Source organism: Megachile rotundata, chromosome 16, assembly GCF_050947335.1.
Source record: "Megachile rotundata isolate GNS110a chromosome 16, iyMegRotu1, whole genome shotgun sequence".
NCBI lineage: Eukaryota > Metazoa > Arthropoda > Insecta > Hymenoptera > Megachilidae > Megachile > Megachile rotundata.
Genome location: NC_134998.1, coordinates 12,017,703 through 12,037,431, shown reverse-complemented (window position 1 = coordinate 12,037,431; position 19,729 = coordinate 12,017,703). Strand labels below are relative to the sequence as shown.

Below are 19,729 nucleotides of genomic sequence, written 5' to 3'. Positions count from 1 at the left end.
TGTATGCTTTTTATATGAAATTTTGTAGGTTGACACCTTGAGTGCCATATAGCGAGATGGATGCACAACTCGTAATCTATTAAGGTAAATTTCAGGGTTATTTTCTCTTTCCTCCGAAGTTAATTTAATTTGTAACCCGAACACGCAAAAAAATAAAAAAATTCCGGAAGTAGCGCAAGAATCTCAAGAACACTTTTTTTTTATTAAATTGGATTGCAAGGTAGCTTAGGTTTAATTTAACCAAATTACAGTTTGGCCAGTGCTCGCTGGAATAGAAAAGAGGCTCGAGGTTGGAATCTGAAACGAGTTGCTTGACCGAGGCAGAATGTAGTGGAATCAAAACAACGAAGGACATTTGCAATATCCTTCGAACAAGCAGGCAATCCTCTTTTCGTCTTAAAATTCTCCCTCTTGTACCGTGAGGATTTCCGCTCTTTCCTGGTGCAAACGCAAAAACCAATAAAAATACGGCGCAACTGTTACAAGTTTTAAGCTTATTTAAAAAAAATAAACTGCGAAAACACGGAGGTGTACTTTGAAACCGGCACCGTGTTTGCGCTACGGTTGCGAACGCGTATATTCTGAAATTTCTACGTTCAGATATTACTAGGTTTCTGGATCCTTTATTTTATATTTAATTTAAGGTTTCTATATTTTATATTTAGTTTCTTGTGCCGATATTTGTAGAATACAATGTTCCTCTGCTTTAGCTCAGTAACATTCTTAGATATCCCTAGATAAAAATTTCATAGACTCTCGATATATTGCATAATCCAAATATCTCCACAAAATCGTAACGAAGAAAGCGATCCCCTGAAATTTTGTAATGAAAAGAGTCGCAACTACACCGAGAGCGCACACAACGATTGGAACAATCTCGTTATATAGCAAGCAGTCCAGCGACTAATTTAGATAGCGAAGTTAGGTCCGCATATTGTATTTCGCCGTCGCGAAACGGAGAGGGAATTGAAATTGAAGAGAAGAAGATAAAAGTCGCGTCGATATCAACATTTCAATAAGACATACTTTCTCTGATCGGGTGAACACGTTTTTAATTTCCTATCGCGTGGAGAAGAAAAACAGACGGAGTTCGAAATGGAGTCGGCAAGAAGCCGAGCTTCTTATTTGACGAAGAAGTACGAGCAAAAGAATCTGGCAAGGATTAAGATTAAAGATGGAACAAAGCCGCTATAGTTTTCAGAGTGAAATAAACTTTTTAACCTTCTTATTAGGGTCACACTGAATATCAAATTATTAATCGGGGTACAGTCGGGGAGAAAATTAACCCCTTGCTATTTTGACGACGCACATTCATCTGTAATTTCACTCAAATACAATTCAATTTGAAGATCAATTATTTGCGCAGTCATACCTTGACATAACATTTCAACTTTCTCTGTTTTAATATTGTAGTTCTGATCCGGCAAATCATACAAGGGGTTTCAGTCAAATTTTTCAGTAAGGTTGCTCAAGTTTTGATAAACCAGAATAGATGAAATTTTTTGTCGAGGAATAGCGGAATAGAGGGTACAGTGAAATAGTAGTGTCAGATAGAACAGTTGTATGTTAGAACCCCTTGCAATATCGTGACGCACTCGTGACGCACACTACAGTTGTACGTGATCAGACTCGTATTTTCCCTGCATTTCAGTTTTGCTTCAATTCTAATAATCTGTACAATCAAGGATCGCCGAAGGGAAAATGTGCTTAACATTTTAATTCTCTTTAGTTGCCCTAACGTCGTGGCAATACTTATCCAGCTGTGACTGTCTAAAAAATTGTTAAGGGGTTAAATAGGTAAATGATACAGAGAATTATAGGTAGACAGTAAAATAGGTTAAAAGGTTAAGACAGACAAGAAATATGAGGACATGCGGACTATCATCAGATGAGATTCTGACATGTGGACTATAATCAGGTGTGATCCTGACATGTGGTCCATCGTCAGAAAATGTGATCCATATTAAAATAGATGAATGCACATAATATCGCACTGTTTCATCGCTCAGCTAATTCTGAGCGATATATGGAAGTTTGTGGAGTGAAATTCGATGCTAGGTGGCGATTGTTAGGTCACATCTGATGAGCCGAGAGCCTGATCAAGTGATACCATAGAACGTTGCAACAATAATTATCCAGCTGCGACTGTCTAAAAAATTGTTAAGAAGTTAAATAGGTGATACAGCGAATCATAGGTAGAACAGTTCTGTTCATACAAGGGCTTAATCGAACAAACAAGCAGAATTTATGAGCACATAAACCGGGAAGTGCATTATTTACCGCGGTTTCATTGGAATCAATTTTTTCGTCAGAAAAAGTGTGTCATCGTGAACCTTTGAAACAATTTTCCATCCTCGCCAATTGAATCGAGAGTGCACTTCGAACTAATTAACCTTCAAATTGAGCTTAAGAGAGCGCATATGCGTCTGTTATAATTAATCCTTAATTAATAGCGGGCTTTCGGAGCGGCCCAAGTGTCCGTTTTCGATACTTGGCCATTGACAATTTATCGCTTGTGTCCGTACACCCTCAGACTATTTCCTGTTACTTTCATTTTCTGGCAGTAGTTGTTTGTTAGGTGGCAAGTTTATTAAAAGTTTATATATCAACTTTGTTTATTAGAAGTTTATATGGAAAGTTTATTTTTTTAGAGTTTATGTAGTACATTTATTTATTGCATGTTTATATGACAAGTTTATTTATTAAGAGTTTATGCAAAAAGTTTATTTATTGCATGTTTATATGACAAGTTTATTTATTAAGAGTTTATGTAACAAGTTTATTTATTGCATGTTTAAATGACAAGTTTATTCGTTAAGAGTTTATACAAAAAGTTTATTTATTACATGTTTATATGACAACTTTATTTATCAAGAGTTTATGTTACAAGTTTATTTATTACATGTTTAAATAGCAAGTTTATTTATTACATGTTTAAATGACAAGTTCATTTGTTAAGAGTTTATGCAAAAAGTTTATTTACTACATGTTTATATTACAAGTTTAAACAGCAAGTTTATATCTCAACTCTCTTTACCACAAGTTTATTATTTGCACGCAAAGCCATAAACCCGAAGTGTCGATAATAAACCTGTCCACACGTTGCGACAGTAATGAAAGCCCGTTACAGCTGCTGTCCACGTACTGCGCATCATTCGGCAATATAACGAGCGCGTCTACCTTCAATACTACCCTCCTCTCACACTCTCCCACTGCTATCAAACTAAAATTTCCCGTCGCTATTTACAAAATTGATGGAAGAGGCCAAGTTCTAGTAACTTTCAAGCTGTAAGTTCAATCGAACCGCTAGGGTTCCCCAGGGGCTCAACAACTTCCCTCGACGGCTTTTCCGGTCCTTCGATTTAGCCGCGAGTTTGTCTGTCGTGTTCGTCTCTCTAATTTCGTTACAAAGTTTGCAAACGATTTCGACTACATTCCTGGATTCGAGCATCGATTGCCAATCGAAGCGACTTTGTTTTCCGTCTGCAACTTTGGATACTTCGGAAACCTCTGGCAAACAGGATGATTACTATCTTTTACTTTTTGATACAACTTTACTGTAAATGTTTACTGACTTTAGTTTAGATAGTTTTCTTAAATTTGTTAGCTTCTTTGGATTTGCTAGCTCTTTTAGTTTTTAATTAATTTCGAAACTAGTACGAGAGACTGTAATTCATAATTAATTTCAAAAAATAGTAGCAACAGAAACAAAATGGTGGCAATGATATTAAGAACACTAGAATAATATATATAACGCTAGAATAATAATAACCTCAGTAACAATAACGATAATAAAAAATAATTAGAACGAGAGCAACAACGGAAACAAGGTGTTATAATTGGAGTGCATCACACCGTACAAAATAACGTGTTTGGAATTATTATTTACACCTGGTAGCAGATTTCATTAAGCTTAATTTCATCAAGCGGTTAAACGCGTTATGTGGACCCACGTGTAATTGTCCGCGGTAATTAGACTCAAATTTCTCCATGAACGGGATTATAGGTTTATTAAGATTCCCCGGTTATATCCGTTCTAAATTCGTGTATAATTTTCACGATCGAACGAACAGAAAATTGCAAAACTACATACAATTATACTGATGTATACAATTAGCGGCATCTGCATATGTATACATTTACATACGATTATCCTACTAATCCGAGTAACAAAATATAACAGTAAAATTTCGCAAAGGTATAAAACTTAAAATTTGATAAATCTTTGAAGAAGGTTGGCAGACAACAGAGTATTCAGTTCCCAGGGAAACAACGGAGAAGTTCCAAGCAGTTTCCATTACTCGAAAAACGGTAGTGCATCAAAGAGCCTCTGAAGTTGGCAATAAAATAAAAGCGAAGCAACGGTGTATCGTCGAAGGTCTAAAAATTGGGACAGAGGCGTCGGAGTTGATAATTCATTAAGCGATTGCAGGGGCGGCTATGAAAGGTAACGGGTGCGATATTTAAAGGGGTTGGAGACAACCGTGATGCTCAAAGGGGCTGAAATAAAGGCGGAACGACAACAAATTTGCGAGCGTTCTACTTTGCCGAGGCGTGTCACGTCGATGCCGGAATTACCGTTAATTAATAAACGAAGTTGCGCCTTTTAGAATGAACGTAGTGTACGTGGCGCGAATACACTCGTGTTCGCATCTGTCTTGTCACTCTCGACAACAAGAAGAAAAAAATCAATGGCCCCGTTTTCCGCTTTTATTTATCCTTTCCGTTTTTTCCCCGGCTTTGTACCGCGTTTGGCGATCTGATTTTTCGCGTCTTTCGCGTTCGCTTTTTCACGAGTCAGCCAGCCGGTCTAACGCGATAGGAAACAAAACCGCGAATTGTTTAATATTTTCAAACGCTCTAGGAATTTTTGCGCGGAGAGAGACGGCCGCGAGCAATTGATTGCCACTTTCGAAGCGGAAGTATTTACAACAGGTGGCCGTGCTGCGGGGAGTGTTCATTTCGATACAAGCTTCAGAATGTGCTTTTAACAAATGAATTGTGCGCAGCTATGGTTCGGAGAGCTTTCGCGCTGTCGGACAACTGAAACTGTTATCTGTGAAAGCCGGGCAAATGTAATTTCATCAAGAAAAATGTGCCGAAGCCAATTCCGCTTGTCGACGGGTGTCCCGTGTTCCATTACGAAATTTAACAATACAAAAAATTCATGAAATGTTGCTTTTTTGAGGACGAGCGTTAATTTAATGATTAACGGAATTGGGTATGTCGATATTTTTTGTTGGATTATTGTTGCAGTCGGGGATGTGGAGGTATTGGGATATTTAGGACTTCGGGATTTAGGGGTGTGAGAATGTGGGGATTCTAGGGGTATGGGGGAGTAGGAGTGGGGGTCTAGGAATATGGGGATTGTAGGGATATGGGGGACTAGGAGTGGGGGGTATAGGAATATGGGGATTCTAAGGATATGGAGGATTAGGAGTGTAGGGGACTAGGGGTGTGGTGGACTAGAAGAGTGGGGGACTAGGGTGAGTGGGACTTGGGAGAGTGGGGGACTAGGGTGAGTGGGACTTGGAGAGAGTGGGACGTTGGGAGAATGGGACTTGGGAGAGTGGGGGACTAGAGAGAGTGGGGGACTAGAGAGAGTGGGGGACTAGAGAGAGTGGGGGACTAGGGTGAGTGGAACTTGGAGAGAGTGGGACGTTGGGAGAATGGGACTTGGGAGAGAGGGGGACTTGGGAGAGAGGGGGACTAGAGAGAGTGGGGGACTAGGGTGAGTGGGACTTGGGAGAGAGGGGGACTTGGGAGAGTGGGGGACTAGAGAGAGTGGGGGACTAGGGTGAGTGGAACTTGGAGAGAGTGGGACGTTGGGAGAATGGGACTTGGGAGAGAGGGGGACTTGGGAGAGAGGGGGACTAGAGAGAGTGGGGGACTAGAGAGAGTGGGACTTGGGAGAGAGGGGGACTTGGGAGAGTGGGGGACTAGAGAGAGTGGGGGACTAGGGTGAGTGGGACTTGGAGAGAGTGGGACGTTGGGAGAATGGGACTTGGGAGAGAGGGGGACTTGGGAGAGTGGGGGACTAGAGAGAGTGGGACTTGGGAGAGAGGGGGACTTGGGAGAGTGGGGGACTAGAGAGAGTGGGGGACTAGGGTGAGTGGGACTTGGAGAGAGTGGAACGTTGGGAGAATGGGGGACTAGAGAGAGTGTCATGTATCTACACATGTACACTTGTCTACATATCCACCCAGAAACCTACATAATCAAATCCATAATATTTTACCTTACTATCGTCAACATCTAGCTATTTAATAACATAGAAATCTCTAAACTTACATAATCCAGAAATATATATAGATGTACCAAACGATATATCATATTTACCCGTTCTCTACCGGTTAATTCTCAGCATTTGTCACCCGAAAACGTATTTACCTTTCATTTCCAAACCGAAATTAATGGAAGCGAGAAGAAAGGGTGGAAAACCTAGTGGAATAACTCTTGGTGTCCTCAAGAATCCTTTGTGAGCACGTTCTTAAGACTCCTCGAGAAGAACCGTCCTTACACTTCTAAAGTTTAACGGGTTGCTGACACACGAAGGTGTCATCAATAAAAGGAACTACTATCTCCGACTGTCCAGTTCTCTGGAACTTTGTGGCTATGCGGGAGTTTTCAGCGTTGGCGACACTGTTCCTCACCTCTGTTCAGGCATAATTCAAACTGTTCGGAATCGGATTTTAAACACTTCTCTGGTCACGAATCTTTTGGGGACTTCAAAGTGGACCTTAAATGCGGATAGTTTTTCTGGGGAAATTTGTCAAAACTTGAACACATTAGGTTTATGCAAAGTCACTTATATAAAAGCACTTCATATTATCTTGTTTGTCAAGCTTCATAAATAATGTGACATTATAAGATTAATTTTTTATGGTGAAATTTATTAAAACTGCAACACATTAGGTTTATGCAAAATCACTTATATGAAAACACTTCACATTATCTTCCTTATGAGACGCATAAAAAATATATCATAATAATATGAACTTTTGCAATGTAACAACATTAAAAATTTGACAGAAGAACACGTACGAAATTCGTGAACTCTAATAATGTCCGACTAATTAAAATTTAATTTGACCGAAACCCGCGAGAAAGGTAACGCAGTATAGCAAGAGAAGGTTAAATTTTGCAAACCGGCTTTTTACTTCTGAACTAAAATTCAAGAGAGTGAAAACGGCGATGGTAAAGCGCTCCAGTGCGCTGCTAATTTGAAGCGAGCAGAACGAAGCGTGCAAAAAATAATTAACGCCATGGGTATAGCATCGTTTCTCAAACGCGAGATCTTTTGGGATTAACGCGGAAAAAGAAGCGGCGAGTTAGTCTTCTGCTAATTTACTTGCGGGAGTGATGTACAGGATCATGTACAGGGTGCTTCTAAATGGAATCATGGGAATGGAGAGTGTAGTCGCACCGAACCGACTAAGCGCAAGGTTTATTGTATGTTATTTTTGGGTAGACAATTCTATGGCTTAAATTACTAGATTGTAGAAAATATCAAGGTTATGTAATTATGGTATAGCTATATTTCTGAGTTTTTAAATTTCCAAATTTATAGGTGTTTAAGTTTTTACATTGATATATATTTAGGTCTCTAGATAATTTCTTGGATACATAATTCCCTACGTTCTGAAAACTCTATACCCCTAAATCCTCATATTCCTAAATCCCTATATGTTCAAACTCCCACGTCCCCAAATTACCACATCTCCAAATTCCCAAGCTCCCCAATTCCCAAGTCCCCAAATTCCCAAGCTCCCAAATTCCCAAGTCCCCAAATTCCCAAGCTTCCAAATTCTCAAGTCCCCAAATTCCCAAGCTCCCAAATTCCCAAGTCCCAGAATTCCCAAGCTCCCAAATTCCCAAGTCCCCAAATTCCCAAGCTCCCAAATTCCCACATCTCCAAATTCCCAAGCTCCCCAATTCCCAAGTCCCCAAATTCCCAAGCTCCCAAATTCCCAAATCCCCAAATTCCCAAGCTCCCCAATTCCCAAGCTCCCCAATTCCCAAGTCCCCAAATTCCCAAGTCCCCAAATTCCCACATCCCCAAATTCCCAAGCTCCCCAATTCCCAAGCTCCCCAATTCCCAAGCTCCCAAATTCCCAAGTCCCCAAATTTCCAAGCTCCCAAATTCCCAAGTCCCCAAATTCCCAAGCTCTCAAATTCCCAAGTCCCCAAATTCCCAAGCTCCCAAATTCCCAAGTCCCCAAATTCCCACATCCCCAAATTTCCACATCCCCAAATTCCCACATTCCTAAATTCCCACATCCCCAAATACCTACATCTCCAAATCCCTATACCCCCAAATTCCCATCTCCCTAAATTCCTACATCCCCAAATACCTACATCTCCAAATCCCTATACCCCCAAATTCCCACATCCCCAAATTTCCACATCCCCAAATTCCCACATCCCCAAATACCTACATCTCCAAATCCCTATACCCCCCAATCTCCCCAAACTCTCGCTACATCTCCCTCTCCAAACTTCCAACCCCCAAAACTCCCTAGCAATGAATGTTTCCGCGCTTATTAGTTAAAAGAATATAAAGATCGATCAATAAATTTTTGCCTTGAATTCCACACTCGGCAAATTATCGACTACCGCGAAATCTGAAGAGATGCTCGTCGACGAAGGCAGATCAGCTGATACACTTTTCGCTTGTATCAGCGCACTGCTAGCCAAAGAAGACCGTAGCCTCGGGAGAGCAATCGAAGAAAATGGACGGAACTTTATAGATGCTATAAAATAATAACGAAGAGTCATCGTTTATCTTCCGTGGGAACGGTTTCCAAGAACGCGTCGAGTTCACCCTAATCATCCCCTTCGCTGCCGCAAGAAAAATAATTCCCGCGTTACGGGAACTTAATTCGACCCCGTTCGCGGTGTGTTGAAAGAAGAGAAATTTAAAAGTGAGAATTAAATTGGAAACAGGGACACAGGGCGAAAGTAATTAAGCGTACAGGTTGATTCACGAAAAGTGTTCCGATTAATAAGTACTCAAAATGCATGGAATAATTAATAAGCTTACAAAGGTTCTTCAAAGTTTCGATATCGGAGGACTGAAATTTTTAATTAGGTAGAAGGGTGCTTGAAACTTCAATTTGATATACTTCACATTTTTAATACTCTGCGATTTTTTGAAATTTTTTTTTTAATAAAAAGTTTCAAAGGAAGTCTGAAACTGTGAATTTAATTTAAATTATTGATCGTTTGAAAGGATTTACAAGGTAGAGAATTTCCCAAATTTGCCACCCCGGTAAATTATAATTGAATCGTTGTTATGCGAATATTCGTACACCTTGTTAATTGTTTCATTGATTTCATTAACGTGTCGTCACCCCCTTTATTCCGATCAAATAATTCGGCCGATATCATTGTGTCGTTTGGATAAGCCCGTCATTATCGACGTCGTTAATCGATTAACGCTCGATTGAATACTCTTCAATTGGAAAGCATCCACCCTTTGTTTGAACACGTGTACTATCTTCTGTTCAATGTTCACGTTCTCTCGGCCTATTGAATTTCGAATATGTATAATGTTATTCTTACCCCCTCCCTCTTTGTGCTTTATCTTTTTGCTGATTGAACACCTTCACGCAAATCAAAATATGTTTTATTAATAATTTATATGATACACTTTGTCAGATTATTCTTCTGGTTAAAGCATTATTTTATTGTTATTTGCGATTATTATATTTTCTTTTAAATATAAAATTGTGTTTTATGGGTTGTTTGTAATATTTAATGTCATATGCTTTGTGTGATTATTCTTTTAGTTAAAGCATTATTTTATTGTTATTTGAAATTATTATATTTTCTTTTAAATAGAAAATTGTATTTTATGGGTTGCTTGTAATATTTAATGTCATGTGCTTTGTGTGATTATTCTTCTGGTTATTGCATGATTTTATTGTATTATTTACAATTATAGTATTACTTTCTTTTAATTTTGTGCATTGTTAATAATGTTTAACATTATACACTTGATGTGATTATTCTTCTTATTGTACCATTTTATTGCATTATTTACAATTATAGTATTAGTTTCTTTTAAATACAACAGTATATTTTATCAGTCACTAATAACATTTATCATATACTTTATGTGACTGTCATTCTGGTTATTGTTTTATTTTATTGCATTATTTTATCATGTTATTTGCAACCATTATATTATTGCATTATTTTAACATTATATTATTGCATTATTTCTTTTGTCATATTTTTTCAAACAGATTGGAATTATGCTTATCGACATATGGGTCTCCGGAGAATTTATTTTAATTTCTTCCTAACGGATTTGGGTTACGGAGGGTTAATAGTGAGCACGAACCCGATGTACGATATAAATGGAAAATATACGAGGGACCGCGCGTTACATTGCCAAGAACAGATCTGTTTTTGCGAATGATGCGGCGATTTCCAGCTGCAAAACAAAGAAATATAGATTTTAGCGAGGGTAGTCTACATCCACAAAAACCACCCTTTGACTGACAACTCTTCCCTCATATCATATCCATCCTGTATTGCATCAAAAATAAGGCATATGAAAAATGTGACAAATTAAAATACTCGAAAATAACCCTGAAGTAATAAAGCGCATTAATAATTAATATGAATGCAGTAATAATTAAAAATTTATTATACGAAAAGTACTTGGTTCATAAATCATTTGAAGTACAAGATTAATCAAATATTCATGGTTGTATATATTTTTATTTAAAATTATCCATAAAGTTCGATTGGTTTTATTATGTATTCGATATCGAAGAAACAAGCAATTACTCGTATTGACAGATGCAACCGCTATTGAATAATCATTACCCGATAACGCAGTGATTCGAAATGGTCGATAGTCCGATAACACAATTGAAATTCATCTAAGGAGATCAAGATAGAGCAAGGTGAAAATGGTAAGACTTTATGACGCGTGGAAGCGAAAGGGAGGACGAAGGAATCGATTATATTCTTTTGAAGGATTCTGAAAGGATCTGAGGAGTGGATATCGGATCCCCCTGGAAAAAGTACTACACAGAAATTCAAGACTGCCTCTTTGCAGCCCAATTTCCTCCGATCCTTTGAGGGGAAAAAACCGTCGACAAAATTTTTCTTGTCTCCCACTACGGTCGAGTGAAATTTTTCTTGACAAAAAGGAATCTCGACGCGACATTCCGAGACCTGTTAAAGGATCTTCCGCGTCTACTGAAAATTTATCTCCTATCCGCGCGGTAACGTTCTAATCCTATCATTTTATTCCCGCGATTCAATTTCTATTTAACCCCTTGCTATTTTGACGACGCACTTTCATCTGTAATTTTACTCAAACACAATTCAATTTGAAGATCAATTATTTGTGCAGTCATACCTTGACGTAACATTTCAACTTTCTCTGCTTTAATATTTTAGTTCTGACCCGACAAATCATGCAAGGGGTTGCAGTTAAATTTTTCAGTAAGGTTGCTCAAGTTTTGATAAACCAGAATAGATGAAATTTTTTGTCGAGGAATAGCGGAATAGAGGGTACAGTGAAATAGTAGTGTCAGATAGAACAGTTGTATGTTAGAACCCCTTGCAATATCGTGACGCACTCGTGACGCACACTACAGTTGTACGTGATCAGACTCGTATTTTCCCTGCATTCAGTTTTGCTTCAATTCTAATAATCTGTACAATCAAGGATCGCCGAAGGGAAAATGTACTTAACATTTTAATTCTCTTTAGTTGCCCTAACATCGTGGCAATAATTATCCAGCTGTGACTGTCTAAAAAATTGTTAAGGGGTTAAATAGGTAAATGATACAGAGAATTATAGGTAGACAGTAAAATAGGTTAAAAGGTTAAGACAGACAAGAAATATGAGGACATGTGGACTATCATCAGATGTGATTCTGACATGTGGACTATAACCAGATGTGATCCTGACATGTGGTCCATCATCAGAAAATGTGATCCATATTAAAATAGATAAATGCACATAATATCGCACTGTTTCATGGCTCAGCTAATTCTGAGCGATATATGGAAATTCGAGGAGTGAAATTCGAGGCTAGGTGGCGGAGGCTAGGTCGCATCGTCTGATGAGCCAAGACCGTGATCAAGTGATCCCATAGAACAGCACGTTTGTCCGACAAGCGTTCCATTAACTGGCACAATTTCGCGAGCGATGAAGATGCTAATGGTTGGTGGACAGCTCGGCGGTTCCCTCATTCATAACGGGAACATCTAAATCCAAACGAAAATAGCCGAGGCAACGCGGACAGAGTTTCATGCCCGGGGCGATAGTCATCCCCTCGTGACCCCGCGTGCTGGGAAAAGGCCACACTTCCACCAACCACCACAGAACATCCGTGGATTTATTTCCGCATAGCACCGACAATTTTCACTGAAATCGGCCAATTTGTCAGACAGAAACTGGACCAATATCGAACTCCTTGCTGTTACCATTTGGATACTTGATTAATCGCGCGTTTTTCTATTTGGCGTTTCTATACAGTCGTTAGTCTGGTGACTTCATTATTTCCTATCGGAATTGAACCAAATCCTTGTTATTTAATTACTTTGTCACATAATTAGGTTCTATTTATGCACATTTAAATTTATGTAAATTTAACTGCTCTACGTATACACAAAATGAACGCGTGAAATTTAATTAAAATCAGCAACAATAAATGTAACTCACGTCTAAATTTAAAATTGGAATGCGAGGACTTAAAAATTAATGATAAATTTTTTGAATTCGAAGGAGTAACGTGGCGATGTATCGCTCCTTTTTAACATTTTAACACCTTAAACATTCTCAACGCCTAAAACATCGTGTCGTGGTATAAAGATACCAAGGAATGACTTACGACATCTAAGTTAAAGCTTCATAAAGATGACTCCATAAAGTACGTCAATAGAGTGCGCCATCCAAGTACAAAATGGCCGACTCTTTCATAAAATGGCTGAACGAAGATTTATTATTTACAAATCCGCGTTAGTAGCTTATTGACCACAAGCTATAACGAGATACTTAGTATTCTCTAGATGCATCGAATATCGAACATCGAAAGTTTCAGCAATATACTTCGAACCTATTTACAGAATTTCCAACATGGCGCACGATTTACAATTTTTTTACTGCGCACTTTATTCCTGCTTATACGAGCGTGCATCAGATTTCGATTTAGATTCAATTCACGCCAGCATCGTAGATAAGAACCTACTTTCACGCGGAATCTTATGCGGAAGATTTTCGAGTTTAATCTGTGTGGAGGTAAAGTTTGAATTTCGCGCCAAAATTGCTTTGCGATTAGATTAGTCATTAATATAACACTTTCTGTGTTGTAATTAGTATTGTTTATTATAATCACTATTTCTAGGTTATAGTTAGAATTAATTTAGGTCAGGTTAGGTTAGGTTAGGTAGAAAAACTGCAAAACAATGCTTGATAAAAATTAATTCGGTAAAATAGTTTTATTAAGAAACGAACATGTTCTACTTTACTGACAAGCAAATATTTCTACAGAAGGATAAACGTCAATGAAGTTAGGTTAGGTTAAGTGACGTTACTATAGGTTAAGTAGAAAAATTGCAAAACAATGCTTGATAAAAATTAATTGGGTAAAATAGTTTTATTAAGAAACGAACATAGAATGTTCCACTTTACAGACGAGCAAATATTTCTACAGAAGGATGAACGTAAACGAAGTTAGGTTAGGTGAACAAATGAACCACAGAAGTATCAAGGGAACGTACGGAACGCGATACATCGAAAAAATTCATTATCTGTATGGAAGCTTCATGAACTATATAAAATGTTACGGAACCTAACCTCAATTATGGTTAAAGGGAGTAGCAGCCATTTTAAGCATCCACTTTAATTTCCCACGGAATTCTTTACTGTCCCCTTTCTTCTTGCTCCGTGTGACAAAAACGTGCACGAGAAATTTCTCTGTCGCGTTCTTCTTCGAGCTCGCCAAACCACGGCTGTCGAAAATTTCTCCGTTTTTACGGCTCAGTCGGCGGGCTGATTCTTTTTTCCTATTTTCTTCTTTTGCCCATCCGAAAGAATCGCACGACCCTTTGCTAAAAGCAAACCAGCCGGCTTACCCTGTGTACTGCTTTGAATAAAAGGTAAACGGTTGCGGTTACCGGGAAACGAATATATAATTAAACGTTTCCTTTATGCACTGTTCCGACCTGCCGTGGACGATTCGACTGAGGACTTTTTGCAAAATTTATTGGCCCGATTCTACTCGTTTGTACGATCGTTATTGATACTGGGGCCGGGTTTTTATTTCATTTGCGGAGATGAATTCGGGAGTTTGGAAGCTGGGAATTTTTGTAACTGGGTTGTTGTGAATTTGGGAAAATGGGGATTTGGAAATTTGGGGATTGGAAATTTAGGGGTTTGAGAATGTGGGAAATTAGGAAATGGGGAAATTAGGAAACAGGGAATTTGAGAATTTGGGGAATTAGGAAACCGGGGATTTAGCAAATTGGGGATTTGAGAATTTGGGGAATTAGGAAACCGAGAATTTAGCAAATTGGGGACTTGAGAACGTGGGAACGTGGAATTGGGGAATGTGGAAATTTGGGAAATTAGCAAATTGGGGGTTTGAGAAATTGGGGAATTAGGAAGCGGGGAAATTAGCAAATTTGGGATTTGAGAATTTAGAAAATTAGGAAACCGGGAATTTAGCAAATTGGGAAATTAACAAATTGGGGATTTGAGAATTTGGGAAATTAGGAAACCGGGAATTTGAGAATTTGGGAAATTAGGTAGCTGGAAAATTAGTAAATTGGGGGTTTGAGAAATTGGGAAATTAGGAAGCGGGGAAATTAGCAAATTTGGGATTTGAGAAATTGGGGAATTAGGAAGCGGGGAAATTAGTAAATTTGGGGATTTGAGAATTTGGGAAATTAGAAATCCGGTAATTTAGCAAATAAGGAAATCAGTAAATTTGGAATTCAAGAATTTGGGAGATCAGAGAACAGGAATTTAGCAAACGTAAAAATTACAAATTCAAAAATTTAGTGAATCAAAAACCTCCTCAAATCCCTAAAAACCCAAATGCAGAAAATTGTTATTCATCACATAATATTTGCACTAATAAAAATATATAAAAGAAACTTGAAATGCGCATTTTTAACATCGCATCGCAAATGAAACATGAATTACGACGATTGTAATCCTATTTGACTTCCGTTGAATGTGAAATGATGAATAATTCTGAAGGTAAATAGCTTTTAGAAAATCAACGCTTCCTCTGTATGTATGATTTATGATTATCGATAATTCCTTTGTTTTCTTCGCACCGGTAATTATTCATCGTTCTTCGTTTCTATATTCGTACGCACGCATGAATATTCTATTTGAATCCGTTTCCTTTCAATTTAAGATTCTATTCGTTTCAATCTTCTACTTCTATTTAAATTAATTACAATGTACATTGATAAATACTTTTATTCATTTCATGCAATTGTAAATAAAAATAGAAACTGATTATTCAAGTTTAAATTAATTAATTGATTAAAATTAATTGATTAACTAATTTTATCAAATTTAGAATTAAATTAATTAAATTAATTCTAACTTTCTTGAATTTTATCAAATTTTTATTTAACAGAAGTTGAAACATTTCACCCCTATTTCATTATACTTAATATCCATGCCCGCCATTTTTAAAAAAGTCTGCCCTCGTTAAACAATCTCGTTTTTAACAACTCTCCGAATTTTGAAGCGCTCCGAATATCGTCACATTGTGTATAAATTGTTCGAATCCCAAATCCCGATACACAGACTCTATCAAAACTTTTAAACGAAAGATCACACGGGCTCGTCCAACGCACACGAAAAAACCGTACGGTAAATTACAAACGTAAAACGTATGAAGTTTAACGAGATTCCAGCATCGAAACGCGACGAAATGAGTGAAAAAGGAGGTCAACCGTGAAGTAGATCACGCAACACGGGTTATTTTAAAAAACAGAACAGGGATAAAACGAGGAAAGGATATTCCATCAGCGCAGGGGAAACAAGATCACGTGTTATCGCGTAACTCCGACACTGGGACACGTCATACAAAAATTTTCCGCCGGAGAATTTCCAAGTGAAACTGTAAAAAAGTATAGCCAGTGCATCGGAAAATAGGCTCTCGTGAAAAGATCGAAGGTGGAAAATTCAGGATGGATGCTCAACTCGTGCATGGAATTTCTGTTTTATTCAGGAGGTGTTTCTACCTTTGAATAAAAAGTATGTAACCCAGTTCAAAAAAGGACGAGTTTATCCTCCACTAAAATGCAGCCATTTTCTGACAACAAAATTATAACTTCATAACAGAAAAAATATGTCACAATTCTGTAATAACAAACTTTTAAAATAGTTCTCATATAATAATTCATATAAAAGCAAAGTAATATAATGAATTTCAATTAACAGTAAAAGTAACAAAGACAGTTGACCAATTATCATTAACAAAATTATCCAATTTCTGTTAAAAAAATTCGAAAAAATACGTATCACCTCTCCAGACCAGATAAATGTCCGTTAGGTAAATAACTCTGCAATAGCAAGGTCTTATAATGAACTTTAATTAACAGTAAAAGTAACAAAGACAGTTGACCAATTATCATTAACAAAATTATCCAATTTCTCTTAAAAAAAATTCGAAAAAATACGTATCACCTCTCCAGACTAGATAACTGTCCGTTAGATAAATAACTCTGCAATAACAAAGTTACAAAATAATTTCCAATAATGAAATAACACAATAATTCGTATAATATCAAGATCACATAACAAACTTATCCATTTTCTATTTAAAAAAAATTCTAAAAACACATATTACTTCCCCACACCCGTTAAATGTCCGTTAGATAAATGTGTGTCTTGAGATTAGAACAGGAGGTTCAATTAGCGTGTTCGGCGAAGCGAACTTAGCTTAACAGTTAAGGTAGATCGACACGTGAGATTTCTTTCGACGTCTGACTGAGACGGTACAATACTTGCAAGTCACTGTACCGTTTATACAGGAGTGGAAATGAAGTGGCAGCATCTATTGAGCTGTACTACTTGCGGTTGTTTCACTGACTACCGCTTTACTCCGCGGTTACTCGATCTCAAGTTGCTCTATTTGCGGTCTAAGAAAGCAATACAGACTCTTCCTTCACGTTCTGTTGAATCTGAGGATTTATGGTGTCGCTCACAAACTGCCGTCTAAATCCCCTCAACAATATGTTACTGCGGTCGGACAACTTTTGACACTCTCGTTATTTACATGAAACTTTCGCAAATTATAAATCTTAAACATTTGTATAAACGTTTGGTGAAGTCTATTCTGAAGTAAATTGGTAACTCTAATTTATATTTCATGTAGTCATTCTATTAACGTGTGCTCTGTACACCTGAATCCAATATGGCGTCTAGGATGAAGATCATTAATACATTATATAATTACATTATTTATTCTTGTACTATATTATTAAACTCCACTGGATATTTCCTACAACAAATCATTAATTTATTTATACCAAAATTGTCGAATATACCACTACTTAAATTATTCTATCGAATTGTGAACGATCGGCGCAGACGCAGTGCGCATGCGCGTAGCCGCCATATTGGTTTACGTAACTCTTCCAAAATGTTTGCCTACATAAAAATAATAAAATACCCACAGATAAATTGATATAACACAAAATTAATTTCCCAGAATGTTTTCTGCATAAAACAGAGAAACAATGACACAGTAAATAATTATTTAAAAATACCTAAAATAGAAAAGATACCCAAAACCATTGATCAAAGGTACCTATGGTGAATGACTTATCAGAGGAGCATGCATCTCTCTGTCTAGGAACGAGTATTTAACAAATAAAAATGATTGAACAGGTTAATTGATGGCGATGATAGGGGCCAATTTAAGGTTCGGAATCGGTGCATCCGGTAACGTGTCGTCGAACGCGACGAAGGTATTTCAGTGCCATCCAGGCGGAGCGACCGAGGCAACGCTGATATTCAGCCTGGGTGCCCTCGGGATGGGAGCTAACTTTGTACTGATGGCATTGATCCTGGGCAAACGACAGTTACGCAGGTAATTTCAATGAAAGATTTAGAGGAACAACCTGGTTCGTGTACCGTGACAAGTACACCACTGGACATTGTAGCTGGTGAAGCGTGCTTGAAACACGCGTACGGCCATTCTAATTTATGCCACTCTGCTACTTTGAGTGATATGCTATACAATTGTATTACATGATAACACGATGTATCATTATATAGACACATACGAATATTTCAGTTCATACGATTTGTGGAATTTATAGAATTTGCAAGAAAATTTCGATTGTTGACTTGATAAATTTTCAAATGCAAAGTTTGTTTTATATTTGGCGCCAAATCGGCTCGGGAGATCTCCATTTATCGAGTATTTGAGGGCTATATCGGGACGTTGGAAGATTGGGAAACCGAGATAATTGGAAACTGAGAAACTGGAAAACTTGAATACCCGGAAACTAGAAAACGAAGTCGAGTGAACTGAATTAGACAACCTGATATTTGTAAATTTAACTCGAAGAAAATTAAATTAAACTGAATTAAATTAAAGTTAAATAGAAACTGAAAAATCCACAAGATAGAAAGGATTTGAAAATTGTACATCGCATGAAAGATTCGATTACGATTTCCAGGTGGTCGCAAGGACTGCTGTTCCATCAGGCGATGGTCGACTGCGCTAGAGCCGCCATTTTATTGCCCCTCGGTTCGAGCATATTGAATTGTCAACCGATGACCAAATGTTCCCTGGTCGAGACAGCGTTTCTACTGTTGGTGACAGTCTCGACGGTGAATATGTTGACGACGGTGCTAAACGACAGCCCCATCTTCCCGGAAACGGACGAGGAGGCTGATCTGACGGCCCCTTTGCTGATGGACTCACCGCAGGCAAGTGTTCCTCGATTCTTTATTTACATTTTCTCATTCTTCTCGCCGTATCGATCTCGCATAACCCATTTTCGCTATACGGTGTAGATACGTAGAATCCACGTACGCTGCGGATTAATGGGTTAATCTGGAACGGGTTAATTCCCGAATAGTGCGTTAGGTGGTCAATAAAATTACGACTATAAACTCGAGGTAAGGCTCGAAAGCATTCTCCGAGGATTCACAGCTGTAAAACACTTATTTGACGACACGGAAAAGAAAATAGTGATCAATCATGACCTGGAAATATGGAAGTATACGTATTTTCCGAGGTGCCGCATCGATCAGAGCTATAAATTTGAGAATAGGTGAATCGAAGCACGAAATAGGGAAAGTAAAGTGGATAAACGTGAAAAAATGGAGGAATGGCAAAGGTACGGCAACGAAAATAGGAACAATCTAATTACAAGAAGATTTGTCCAGTAATAAAACTCTATCGAAGGAATATTCCGAAGAGAAATTCCAAACGAGCGAAGGAAAAGAGGTCTGATAATGGAGAAACTTCGTGGACAAGGAAATTCCAGCCACGGGGAAAATTTACAATGGAACGATCGTCCTTACTAGCCGAGTCTGCTCGATCGATCACGTTATTGGTTGAACAACCGTATTTTAATTTGGAACAGCAAACTGTGGCGGTGTGTTCCGGTTCGATCGTAAATAAGTTCCAATTCCCGGATAAAAACAGATGTTTGCATCAATCGGATGCTTTTCTATTAAGTATTAACTGATGCTTTGGTCATACCCTGTAGG

General features: G+C 38.0%; 2 protein-coding genes across 6 annotated transcripts in view; one reads left to right on the top strand and one right to left on the bottom strand.

Annotated features, from left to right (window-relative positions):
• Window positions 1-19,729, bottom strand: part of LOC100877050 (midasin) — a 69,900-nt gene that overhangs the window by 32,432 nt on the left and 17,739 nt on the right. The window lies entirely within an intron of this gene.
• The window catches only part of LOC100884058 (uncharacterized), a 28,835-nt gene that overhangs the window by 941 nt on the left and 8,165 nt on the right, over window positions 1-19,729 (top strand). For all 5 annotated transcript variants that reach the window (XR_013040767.1, XM_076540766.1, XM_076540765.1 and 2 more), the window contains exons 2-3: window positions 17,891-18,092; window positions 18,688-18,940. Coding sequence is in view for 4 of the 5 variants with exons in the window: in XM_076540766.1 (XP_076396881.1) it covers window positions 17,899-18,092; window positions 18,688-18,940 (447 nt within the window). In the remaining variant the exon portion in view is untranslated. The remainder of the gene's footprint in view (window positions 1-17,890; window positions 18,093-18,687; window positions 18,941-19,729) is intronic.